The following is a 13,046-nucleotide window of genomic DNA, read 5'->3' on the forward strand; positions in this document are numbered from 1 at the left end:
ACATCTTCGACAATGCCAGTGCAAAATGAAAATTTAGCATCTAAACATTGATGAATACAAACACTGAAATCTTTGTTATTGAACATTTATTTTTTAGCTCGACTATTCGAAGAATAGTCTAGCTATTCTACTCACCCTGGCGTCGGCGTCGGCGTCGGCGTCGGCGTCACACCTTGGTTAAGTTTTTGCATGCAAGTACATACAGCTATCATTTAAAGGCATATAGCTTTGAAACTTATTTATTCTTTTTCTAGGTCAATTACCAACCTCACTGGGTCAAGTTCCATAACTCTAACATGTATTTTGAGCAAATTATGCCCCCTTTTGGACTTAGAAAATTCTGGTTAAAGTTTTACATGCAAGTTACTATCTCCAAAACTAATGCAGATATTGAATTGAAACTTCACATGTGTCTTCGGGGTTATAAAACTAGTTGATAGCACCAAGTCCCATAACTCTGACCTTCATTTTGGCCAAATTATGCCCCCTTTTGGACTTAGAAAATTCTGGTTAAAGTTTTGCGTGCAAGTACATACAGCTATTACTAAAAGGCATATAGATTTGAAACTTATTTTTTCTTTTTCTAGATCAATTACCTACCTCACTGGGTCAAGTCCCATAACTCTGGCATGTATTTTGGCCAAATTATGCCCCCTTTTGGACTTAGAAAATTCTGGTTAAAGTTTTGCGTGCAAGTACATACAGCTATTACTAAAAGGCATATAGATTTGAAACTTATTTTTTCTTTTTCTAGATCAATTACCTACCTCACTGGGTCAAGTCCCATAACTCTGGCATGTATTTTTGCCAAATTATGCCCCCTTTTGGACTTAGAAAATTCTGGTTAAAGTTTTGCGTGCAAGTACATACAGCTATTACTAAAAGGCATATAGATTTGGAACTTATTTATTCTTTTTCTAGATCAATTACCTACCTCACTGGGTCAAGTTCCATAACTCTTAACATGTATTTTGAGCAAATTATGCCCCCTTTTGGACTTAGAAAATTCTGGTTAAAGTTTTACATGCAAGTTACTATCCCCAAAACTAATGCAGATATTGAATTGAAACTTAACATGTTTCTTCGGGGTTATAAAACTATTTGATAGCATCAAGTCCCATAACTCTGATATGTCCCCTTTTGAACTTAAAACTCTTTTGATATTTAACATTTTGGGTAATAATTTCCAGCTTCTGTGACAATATTTCGAATAGTCGAGCTTGGCTGTCTTATGGACAGCTCTTGTTATTTTATATGTTGAGTTAAATGAAAATTTATTTGTTTTTTATTTTCATTTAAAGAAACTGTACATCTATAAAAACCTTAACTGTAAATTTTATTGTTATTTTAGAGCCTGCTCTGGATTTAGAAACATTACAGAAAACTATTGATGGTAAGCATTCTTTTAGTTTTTCCTTTCATCTGTCTAGTTTATTCTTCTTACAGTTACTGTGGAGTCATTAATATTTGTTGGGGGACTAATTGCCATGGCTTTCATTGTTGATCCCAACAAAACAAAAAATCCCGTTTATTGAATCTTTAAAATTGGAAATCCAGGAGTTTTTATCTCCACAAACTAGCCAGTTTTGCTGTGAATGTGTATGTCCTTGAAATTAACCCTTATCATGCTGGACACGATTGATTCTGCCTTTGCAATCAGTGTAGATCATGAACAGCCAGTCTGATCAAGATCTGCACTGTTCTCTATTCAGTCAGTATCTTTTTGGTAAGAACCCTTTTTAACAGTTAATGGAACTGTCCAAATTGAAAGATGAACAAGTTCATTACAGAAATTAAGCAGGGTAAGGGTTAAATGATATAAATGGGAATCAGTTCACTTATTCGCATTGTACCATCTCTAAGTTGTGTTTAAACAAATCATCGCTGAGTATATGTTTTGCCTGGGAATAAAATTTGCAACATTCAATGTTTTCCTCATGAGCCAGCTGACTTTCCAGCTTCCATGTTTGCTTCTATATTGCCTTACCAGAGTAGCTCAGTAGGGAGATCATTGGTCTACATATCGTGTGGTCGCGAGTTCGAGCCCCGGGCGGGGCGTATGTTCTACGTGATGATGTGATAAAAGACATTGTGTCTGAAATCATTCGTCCTACACCTCTGATAATTCATGTGGGGAAGTTGGCAGTTACTTGCGGAGAACAGGTTAGTACTGGAATAGAATCCAGGAACACTGGTTAGGTTAACTGCCCGCCGTAACATGACTGAAATACTGTTGAAAAACGGCGTTAAACCCAAAACAAACAAATCCACCATCAAAGCTGGAAAGTTGCCATATGACCTATAATTGTGTCGGTGCGATGTTAAGCCCAACGAAAACAAAACAAAACAAAAAAAAATCAAATATGTTTCAAACTTTCTTTACAGTACTTCAGAAAATATTAGTTCAAATGTTAAGTATTTTATTATTGGATTTCAGACCTGAAGTTATGTGTTGACACTGAATCAGAAGAGAAAAAGATGATCAAACAAAAGCTAACGGAAAATGAGGTCAGAGATATTCTACATAGAAATAAATGTTTGAAAGTTTATAAACAGTTGGAAATTAGTAATGCTTTTGTAGTGAAAATCTGGAATTATGACAAGGGGTTAAGTTTCTTTTTTATGCCACCACTTTGGGGAGGGGGGGGGGGGGGGGTGTTTAGATTTGCCCTTGTCTGTCCGTCCGTCCATCCATTCTTCCAAGAACGTTGTGTCGCGCCTAGCTCCAGAAGTATTTGACGTAGAGTCACAAAACATTACAGGAATGTTGGTCAGCATGTGTAGTTGTGCACCTGGGGTTTCTTGTCTGGATTCATTTAGTCATGTAGGAGTTATGGCCCCTAACTTTGTAAACATTGGTCATTTTAGTGTTGTGTCACGCCTAGCTCCAAAAGTATTTGATGTTGAGTCACAAAACTTTACAGGAATGTTGGTCAGCATGTGTAGTTGTGCACCTGGGGTTTTGCGTCCTGATTCATCCAGTCATGTAGGAGTTACGGCCCCTGACTTAGTAAAAATTTGGTCATTTTAATGTTGTGTCGCGCGTAGCTCCAAAAGTATTTGACCTAGAGTCACCAAAGTTTACAGGAATGTTGGTCAGCATGTGCAGTTGTGCACCTGGGGTTTCACGTCCAGATTCATTCAGTCATGTAGGAATTATGGTCCCTGACTTAGTTAAAAATTAGTCATTTTAATGTTGTGTCGTGCGTAGCTCCAAAAGTATTTCACCTAGAGTCACCAAAGTTTAAAGGAATGTTGGTCAGCATGTGCAGCTGTGCACCTAGGGTTTTGCGTCCGGATTCATTAAGTCTTGTAGGAGTTATGGCCCCTGACTTAGTTAAAAATTGGTCGTTTTAATGTTGTGTTGCATGTAGCTCCAAAAGTATTTGACGTAGAGTTACCAAAGTTTACAGGAATGTTGGTCAGCATGTGTAGTTGTGCACCTGGGGTTTCGCGTGCGGATTCATTTAGTTTTGTAGGAGTTACGGCCCCTGACCTAGGAAAAAATTATCATTTTAATGTCTTGTAGTGGGGGCATCTGTGTCCCATGGACACATTTCTAGTTTTGCAGTTATATTTTAAGTGTGAAAATAAGTCTTGGTGAAGTCTCAAGTTTTAATATTTTTATTGGAAAAGTTTATAACTTACACAAATATTAAACTTTGCATTTTGAGACAATTCTTTAAAGTGAAAATTTTGAATTAGACTATACATTTAGTTACTGTAATTGAAAAAAATCCCCCCTCCCCTCCATTTTCCTTTATGCAGACAAAGGTGTCATGTTATTTTCTACATTATCATACTTTTTGTTTGACTTTTGTTCAGGAAAAACATGGCAAAGAAGTTAAGAATTTAAAGGAAGAGCTAGAAAAGGTAAAATTTTGCTGTAAATCCGGTGAGAAATGTTTACTTCTATTGATGATTTTACAATATAATGTCTCTGTCTCGGGGTTAGCTGAATCATTAAATGACATGAGCTGCAGCATGAGAAAAACCAACATAGTGCATTTGCGACTAGCATTGATCCAGGCCAGCCTGCGCATCCGCGCAGTCTGGTCTGGATCCATGCTGAGTAACGGTTTCTCTAATTGCAATAGGCGGATGCGCAGGCTGGTCTGGATCCATGCTGGTCGCAAATGCACTATGTTGGTTTTCTGATGGTGCGGCTCAGTTAAATATATGAAGCATTCGTAGAAATTTGTCACATTACCTGTGACTTGTAAATTCCACTTATTTCATTAATGGTAAAAGGTTAGTGAAGGTAAATTTTATTTAGAGTTGTGTATAATCAACATACAGCACAAGCAACAAAGCTCTTGTGACAAACTAGATATCCAGTTATTTACTTGTGCTTATTTTACCTCCTTGTGCAACCCTATAAATACTGAGTGCCCATCAAGGGAGCTACCGGTTCCACTTTTCATGTCTTTGGTATGACACTGCCAAGGATTTAACCTCAGACTCCTGCACTTAAAAGCGGGCATTTACCACTGAGCTATTGAGACTGTGGTCAGTAACTGGTTCCATGGAGGTCAATAGAAAGTGATATTCATCACAGAAAGGGATATTCTTGGAAACAAACTTGTTTTCCATGGATTTAACACTTAGCTTGCTGGCGGCGAGTTATTCTGCCTTTGCGTCCAGTGCAGATCAAGATCATTCTGCACATAGGTGCAGGCTAATCATGGTCTGCATTGTTTGCTATTCATTCAGTAAATTTTCAGTGAACACCCCTTTGAATAATAATTGGTATTGCCTAAACTAAACGATGGACCAGTTCATTTTAGAAATTTAGCAGGGTAAAGGTTAACACTTGTTTTGTGAACATTGTAATTTGTAAATAGAATTGGTTTATATACAATATTACAGTGTTATATTCAGTACATTATGTTTTGAGATCATCTGCAGAAAGTTCTAGATGAGTGGTTCGTATAGATGGGTAGATTTTCTGTAAAAATGTTATGAACTATCTTGCATTAATATCTTATTAGATACTTGCCACACGGCTTGTTTTTTAGTTTAGTAGTAAAAAAAAATATTGAAGGATGATACTTAATAATCTCAAAGTCTATGAACCTGAAGAAGGTGATATTCATGTTGACCTATTGACCTCTGTAAATGTCACCTTCGTCAGGTCCATACACTTGGATATTCACCTCATCATCTTTACAATAACTGTTTAAAAACTTCGGAATCTTTTGTTATGGATATAAATCAGATAAATGCAACTTTATTGTTTTGTTTCCTAGGTGACTGAAAAGTTGAAAAAGAAACAAGATAGGTAAGATCTTTTGAAATGTTTTGAGAGGGAATTGTTTTCTGATGTACCAAGTTAAAGATTTGTTTTAGAGGACCAACACATAACAACCTCACGTATTGCAGAGGTTATAATATGTACTTGTCATTCTAATATTTTGCCAAAAATAACTTATTTTGTTGTGACGTAGTGGTTACATTAAACATGATGTATGTGATGTACAAGACTCTCTGGACTTCTATAATAATGTTTATTTTTGATTTGAGACTAATCAGAGATAATTACTCATATAAAGTAAACTGTTTGAAAATTTACTTGGAGGTTGAAATTCTTCCTGTGAGGAAGTCAGTTAGCTAGCTTACAGATGTTCGGAGGTTCTACCCAGGTACCCGCCGGTTCCAGATACAGTGCCTAGAGGGGTATTTGGAGTCTTCCTCTGCCATCAAAGGCAGAAAAGGTCTCCATTTGACCTTTAATTGTGTCATTGTGATGTGAAACAAAAAAGTAAACTTTTTTTAATATACAGTTGAACTTTAACAAAAGGACTGATGCTGTCATCTTCAATTCAGTTTCTAGGGGCTTCCTTGGCTGAGTGGTTAAGGTCGCTGATGTTGAATCCTCTCCTCACTGATGTGGATTTGAGCCTCAATCGAGGCATTGGATTTTTCATGCGAGGAAACCATCCAGCTGACTTACGGAAGGTTGATGGTTCTACCCAGGTGCCCGCTGGTGATGAAATAATGCTTGGAGGGGCATCTGGCATCTTCCTCCACCATCTAAGCTGGAAAGTCGCCATATGACCAATAATTGTGTCAGTGCGATGTTAAACCAAACCAAATAAAACTATTTTAGTTTCTGTTCGAAGCCTGTATTTGTCAATGTTCCTAGTCTTGAAATTGTGTTTTGTTTTTCAGCTATGTTCAGTTACAAGAGGAAAAGGAAAGATCTTTTGGAGAAATGAAGTAAGCAATTTCATTATAGAAATTTAGCAGGGGAAGGGTTAAATTCTCAGTAGCAAGCTGTCATGAGATACAGTCTACAGTTGACAACATTCTCATATTTCATTGATTATAATGTTGTTTGATTTCAACATATAATTAACCTTTAGCCTGCTATATTTCTACAATGGACTGGCCCATCATTCAATTTGGGCAATACCATTTATTATTTGAAGGGGTTTTCACTGAAAATTTACTAACTGAAAAGCGAACAGTGCAGACCATGATCAGCCTGCACGAATCTTGGTCTGCACTGGTCGCAAAGGCAGAATCACTTGTTGCCAGCAAGGTTAAAAAATGTCTATTTCTTCAGAACTGAATTATTTCCACAAAAAAAAAACAGGTGTAAAAAGGGAGACTAACTGAAAGTTGTTTTTAGGTTATAATGCAGTAATTCGGTCCAAAATGTGCTTCCGTGGTGTAGTCGAAAGAAGTCCCTAATAAATAGATCCTAATTTTTCCATTTTTTCGCACATTTGCGCGTAAATCTGGGGCCAAATGGGCATTATTTCACTCGTGGAATGAATTTTACATAAAATAGGACACGTTTCATGCTAATACTCGCATGTTTTCGAGTTGTTTACTTGAAAACGAAAGTAGGGTGTTTATTCTGCGGACCGCTTTCTGAAATGCGGCAATATGAGGGTACCTGACTTCAGTTGACTTGCATTTCACTGCATACTATTCAACACCCCTTTTTCTTTTCGTTTTCTTGAAGCAAATGTATGGATATCTTGTGGAAAATAGGTCTACGACAGAGTGAAAATCTAGAAACTGTAACAAAATTGGTCTGAAGTAGCTGAATTTTATATGAAACAAAGAACAAATTCTTTTATTGGTATATAGCCTATAAGAGCTGAAATAAGACTTTTCTCGAAACACATCACAATTAGTCTTCATAGTCATAAATCGATTGTATATGTTATAAAATGATGTTTTCAATGCAAAATAATCATTAAATTTGAAAAAATTAGAATTTTGACCATATTTTGAGTAGATGCGCCTATTTTGGCAGCAAATTCTGCAATAGAAAGGCCAATTTTTTGTCTCCAGAATGTGTGAAAATGCACAAAATGCGTCCATTTGAGTCATATTCATGACGGAATGAATGATATTTCAGAATCAAAGTGAAAAATAATGCATACAGGTGAAACTTTTACCAAAGTTTACAATGAAGCGACCACAGAGCCTAAATTTAGCCCAGAAAATGGGTAGGGGGTGGCCCCACTTAATTGTCTATATTTCTCTAAAATCTCGAATTTTCACAATGAAACTTGTTAACATGTTCGGTATTACATCTTTCTTGAAAATAGAGATGAAAATGTTATGAAATTTGATAAAAAGATATCTCTTATAGGTTATAATGCAGTAATTCGGTCCAAAATGTGCTTCCGTGGTGTAGTCGAAAGAAGTCCCTAATAAATAGATCCTAATTTTTCCATTTTTCGCGCATTTGCGCGTAAATCGGGGGCCAAATGGGCATTATTTCACTCGTGGAATGAATTTTACATAAAATAGGACACGTTTCATGCTAATACTCGCATGTTTTCGAGTTGTTTACTTGAAAACGAAAGTAGGGTGTTTATTCTGCGGACCGCTTTCTGAAATGCGGCAATATGAGGGTACCTGACTTCAGTTGACTTGCATTTCACTGCATACTATTCAACACCCCTTTTTCTTTTCGTTTTCTTGAAGCAAATGTATGGATATCTTGTGGAAAATAGGTCTACGACAGAGTGAAAATCTAGAAACTGTAACAAAATTGGTCTGAAGTAGCTGAATTTTATATGAAACAAAGAACAAATTCTTTTATTGGTATATAGCCTTTAGTCAAACCTCATTTTAGGAAAAGATCACCATTTTATTTCTCGTTACATATTTTAATTTTCATATTTGATTCTTCTATCTTAAAGTAAGCACGCTAGCTCAGTAAGGAGAGCACAGATCTACAGCTTTGATAAAATCATTGTGTCCAAAAATGTTCTGTACCTCTGATTCATATAGTGCGGAGAATAGATTAGTGCTCTGGTTAGGTTAACTGCACGCCATTACATAACTGAAATACTGTTGAAAAATGGTATTATACCCAATATACACATGACAAACAACATCTTAATATAAAGTATGCTAAAAAGTTGATGTAAAGTTAATATTGAGTTCCATTGCAGTTTGTTATTTATAATGAAATTTTGTCAATTTTACTTATAGTGCCAAACTAATAGAGGTACATTCAAGTAAAGACAGGGACCAGAAGTACTACACTGACCAGATTACTAAGTTACAAAATGAGATTGCCAGGTATCAAAGGGTATGTGTAACATGTTTTTTGTGACAACATTTATTTCACATTTTACCATTTGCATAGGAACCGCCTTGGCTGAGTGGTTAAGGTCACTGACTTCATATCACTTGCCTGTCACTGCTGTGGGTTTCAAAACATTGTTTGAGGTCTAGAATTTTTTCATGTGAGGAAGCCATCCAGCTGGGTTATGGAAGGTAGGTGGTTCTATCATGGCACCTGCTTGACCCTGAAATAATGCCTGGAGGGAAACCTGGGTTCTTCCTCCACCATCACAAGCTTAAATTTCACCATATGAGTTAATAATTTTGTAGAGCATGTTAGTTCTCATTTCTTATACATTATTTGGAAACAGTGGTAGATTGGTACATGTAACTCATAGTCATACCTTTCTAAACCAAATACTCTTTGAAAAACACTGTTTTTGTTGCGTTAACAGTTTGGTTGGGTTCTTTTCAAAAACAGGTCTTATTTCAGAACAAGGTGATTGTTCTGTTTGGAGATTTTCCACTTTTTTCCACATGTAGAAGGTTCCACTGCATTGTTATAAAATGACATGAGGTTGTGAAAACAGAAAATAACATTGATAATACTGTGCATATAATATACTAGATGTATGGAACTTTTCAGTTACAAGAAGAGATAAAAAGTAATTCAGATCAAACTATCAAGCAGCTACAGAACAAAATGGCTCAGATGCAACAACAGGTAACCATGGCAACACTTTCCTTCTATATATATATCTGCTTTTTAACTTCGTTAATACTGGCAACATCACTGTCAATATCAGGACAATTTTGCTAAAATATTACTTTGTGGTATTGAAACTTTAACAAAGGCGATACACAAACAAGTAAGCTAGCAGACGATTATTGATTTTTGTGACAGTTGTCATGGAAAGGTGTTAAAGTACAGGTACTTGTAGTTTTAACGCTGGTTATGATAAAATTAAGTAACATCTGCGGATTTTTTTTTTAGCTCACCTGTCACAAAGTGACAAGGTGAGCTTTTGTGATCGCGCGGTGTCCATCGTCCGTCGTCCGTTCGTGCGTCCGTGCGTCCGTCCGTAAACTTTTGCTTGTGACCACTCTAGAGGTCACATTTTTCATGGGATCTTTATGAAAGTTGGTCAGAATGTTCATCTTGATGATATCTAGGTCAAGTTCGAAACTGGGTCACGTGCGGTCAAAAACTAGGTCAGTAGGTCTAAAAATAGAAAAACCTTGTGACCTCTCTAGAGGCCATATATTTCACAAGATCTTCATGAAAATTGGTCAGAATGTTCACCTTGATGATATCTAGGTCAAATTTGAAACTGGGTCACGTGCCATCAAAAACTAGGTCAGTAGGTCTAAAAATAGAAAAACCTTGTGACCTCTCTAGAGGCCATATATTTCAAAAGAACTTCATGAAAATCAGTCAGAACGTTCACCTTGATGATATCTAGGTCAAGTTCGAAACTCGGTCACGTGCCGTCAAAAACTAGGCCAGTAGGTCAAATAATAGAAAAACCTTGTGACCTCTCTAAAGGCCATATTTTTCATGGGATCTGTATGAAAGTTGGTCTGAATGTTCATCTTGATGATATCTAGGTCATGTTCGAAACTGGGTCACGTGCTATCAAAATCTAGGTCAGTAGGTCTAAAAATAGAAAAACCTTGTGACCTCTCTAGAGGCCATATATTTCATGACATCTTCATGAAAATTGGTCAGAACGTTCACCTTGATGATATCTAGGTCAAGTTCGAAAGTGGGTCACGTGCCGTCAAAAACTAGGTCAGTAGGTCAAATAATAGAAAAACCTTGTGACCTCTCTAGAGGCCATATTTTTCATGGGATCTGTATGAAAGTTGGTCTGAATGTTCTTCTTGATGATATCTAGGTAAAGTTCGAAAGTGGGTTACGTGCCATCAAAAACTAGGTCAGTAGGTCAAATAATAGAAAAACCTTGTGACCTCTCTAAAGGCCATATTTTTCATTGGATCTGTATGAAAATTGGTCTGAATGTTCATCTTGATGATATCTAGGTCAAGTTCGAAACAAGGTCATGTGCGGTCAAAAACTAGGTCAGTAGGTCTAAAAATAGAAAAACCTTGTGACCTCTCTAGAGGCCATACTTGTGAATGGATCTCCATAAAAATTGGTCAGAATGTTCACCTTGATGATATCTAGGTCAGTTTTGAAACTGGGTCACGTGCCTTAAAAAACTAGGTCAGAAGGTCAAATAATAATAAAACCTTGTGACTTCTGTAGAGGCCATACTTTTCATGGGATCTGTATGAAAGTTGGTCTGAATGTTCATCTTGATGTTATCTAGGTCAAGTTTGAAACTGGGTCAACTGCGGTCAAAAACTAGGTCAGTAGGTCTAAAATTATTTAAATCTTTTGACCTCTGTTGAGGCCATATTTTTCATGGATCTTCATGAAAATTGATCTGAATGTTCACCTTGATGATATCTAGATCAGTTTCGAAACTGGGTCACGTGCAGTCAAAAACTAGGTCAGTAGGTATAAAAATAGAAAAACCTTGTGACCTCTCTAGAGGCCATATTTGTCATGAGATCTTCATGAAAATTAGTGAGAATGTTCACCTTGATGATATCTAGGTAAAGTTTAAAACAGGGTCACGTACCTTCGAAAACTAGGTCCATTGGTCAAATAATAGAAAAACCTTGTGACCTCTCTAGAGACCATATTTTTCAATGGATCTTCATGAAAATTGGTCAGAATTTTTATCTTGATAATATCTAGGTCAAGTTCAAAACTGGGTCACATGAGCTCAAAAACTAGGTCACTATGTCAAATAATAGAAAAAACGACGTCATACTCAAAACTGGGTCATGTGGGAAGAGGTGAGCGATTTAGGACCATCATGGTCCTCTTGTTTTTTTTAACCCTCTAAAATTTGGGAGCCAAGGCCATACAGCGTTATACTGAGGACCGCGGTATATCGAGTAGCGTTATAACGGGTTTCGAGTGTATCTGGGGCCTCCATGGCTGAGTGGTTAAGGTCACTGACATCAAATCACTTGCCTCTCACCTTTAGGGGCTCTAAGCCTGACACTTGAAGTGTAGAATTCTTTCATGCAGTGAAGCCATCAAGCTGGCTGAAGGAAGGCTGGTGGTTCTGCCCGGAGTGCCGGGCCATGCCTGGAACAATACCCAGAGGAGGATGTCTGGGATTCCTCCAACGTGAAGAGCTGGAAAATTCCTTGTATATCCTTAATTGTGTCTGTGTGATGTTAAATCTAACAAAAATATAATATCAGAATCTTTCAAAAATACCATAAAGAACTTTTTATTATGGTGCTGGTCATATGTTAGATATAAAAATTTAACCAGTTAACATTGTTTAATTTAAATTATTCTTATTTTATATACATATTACCTATAAGTTGCATATTAGTAATGCTTTTACTAACTTCCATGTTTATTTTTACCTTATTCCCAGTTTTATTTTGATTCCTGTATATTTTAGTATCCTCTAATACCACAGCACACTATAGTCAGTAATAGTGGATTCATTTCCATTGGCCTCTGGATATGGGGAGCAGTTGGGGTGCATTTTGATTTGTCATTCCTATGTTTGCTAAAAATGATGTCCTTGGAATAATTATGCTGGTCTTCTTTGCAACAAGTATAATTGGTTAAAAAAATTCCAGTTGTTAAAGGGGCTGCAATACTAATTTCCAGAGTTATGGCACTTTGTTGTTTTCAGTTTATACCTTACAATAAGATCAGCTTTAATTTTTGTGTTTGTGTGTGTGTAGTGGGAATGGGGTGCACACTTCCATTATACACTCTTTTAGTCTTTAATAAAAGAGGATAATGTTTGGTAAAATGGTACCAATTTAACCTACAAAAAGCAGCAAGGACATACATAGCATTGTGTAGGGCACCAAAAAAGGTAATTACAGTGGTTGAACACAGAATACAGGAACCAGGTGTGTCATCTGCAAATGTATACAATAAAGTGGGAACCAGTAATGATATGTGACTGACAGAAGATAGAAATGATGACTTTTGTTAATGTATGGCAAGAGGGGGATGTCCATCTTCCATTTTGAAATTCTTCAGATCAATGCAGCAGATATAATAGAGAACCAGCATTTGCACGAGAGAACACAGAAATATGAAAGCCATGCCAAAGAATTGCAGTCACAGATACTGGTGCTTACACAAAAGCGAGATGACCTGTCTGCACAGTTAGAGGTAAAGAGTAGGAAGATACAAAGGTTGGCATGGGTGGGTGTGGGCAAATGGAAATTGACTTGCAGCATATCATTAATTGAAAGATTCATGAAGATGTTCCTTTTTCTGGCAGTTTTTTTTGCATCTGTCAGTGTTAAAGATGATGAAGCGAACAATTGAGAGCAATACTTCATGCAAGTTTTAGTTTGCTTGTTAGCAAATATAAAAAAATGCCAAGAGGCCTTTGTGGCTATTAGTGGATAAGGTCATTGACTTTGAATTACTTGCACCTCAACACCAT

At 36.7% G+C, this 13,046-nt stretch overlaps 1 protein-coding gene across 2 annotated transcripts in view; it reads left to right on the forward strand.

Annotated features, from left to right (window-relative positions):
• LOC123530330 (GRIP1-associated protein 1-like) overlaps positions 1-13,046 on the forward strand; it is a 62,085-nt gene that overhangs the window by 8,121 nt on the left and 40,918 nt on the right. The window contains exons 8-15 of one of the 2 annotated variants that reach the window (XM_053521794.1): positions 1,352-1,393; positions 2,438-2,508; positions 3,826-3,873; positions 5,250-5,281; positions 6,172-6,219; positions 8,464-8,563; positions 9,185-9,262; positions 12,632-12,766. In XM_053521794.1, coding sequence (XP_053377769.1) covers positions 1,352-1,393; positions 2,438-2,508; positions 3,826-3,873; positions 5,250-5,281; positions 6,172-6,219; positions 8,464-8,563; positions 9,185-9,262; positions 12,632-12,766 — 554 coding nt within the window. The remainder of the gene's footprint in view (positions 1-1,351; positions 1,394-2,437; positions 2,509-3,825; positions 3,874-5,249; positions 5,282-6,171; positions 6,220-8,463; positions 8,564-9,184; positions 9,263-12,631; positions 12,767-13,046) is intronic. The other variant, XM_053521795.1, reaches the window with a different exon arrangement.

The sequence above is a fragment of the Mercenaria mercenaria genome, chromosome 13 (genome assembly GCF_021730395.1).
Source record: "Mercenaria mercenaria strain notata chromosome 13, MADL_Memer_1, whole genome shotgun sequence".
Lineage (NCBI taxonomy): Eukaryota > Metazoa > Mollusca > Bivalvia > Venerida > Veneridae > Mercenaria > Mercenaria mercenaria.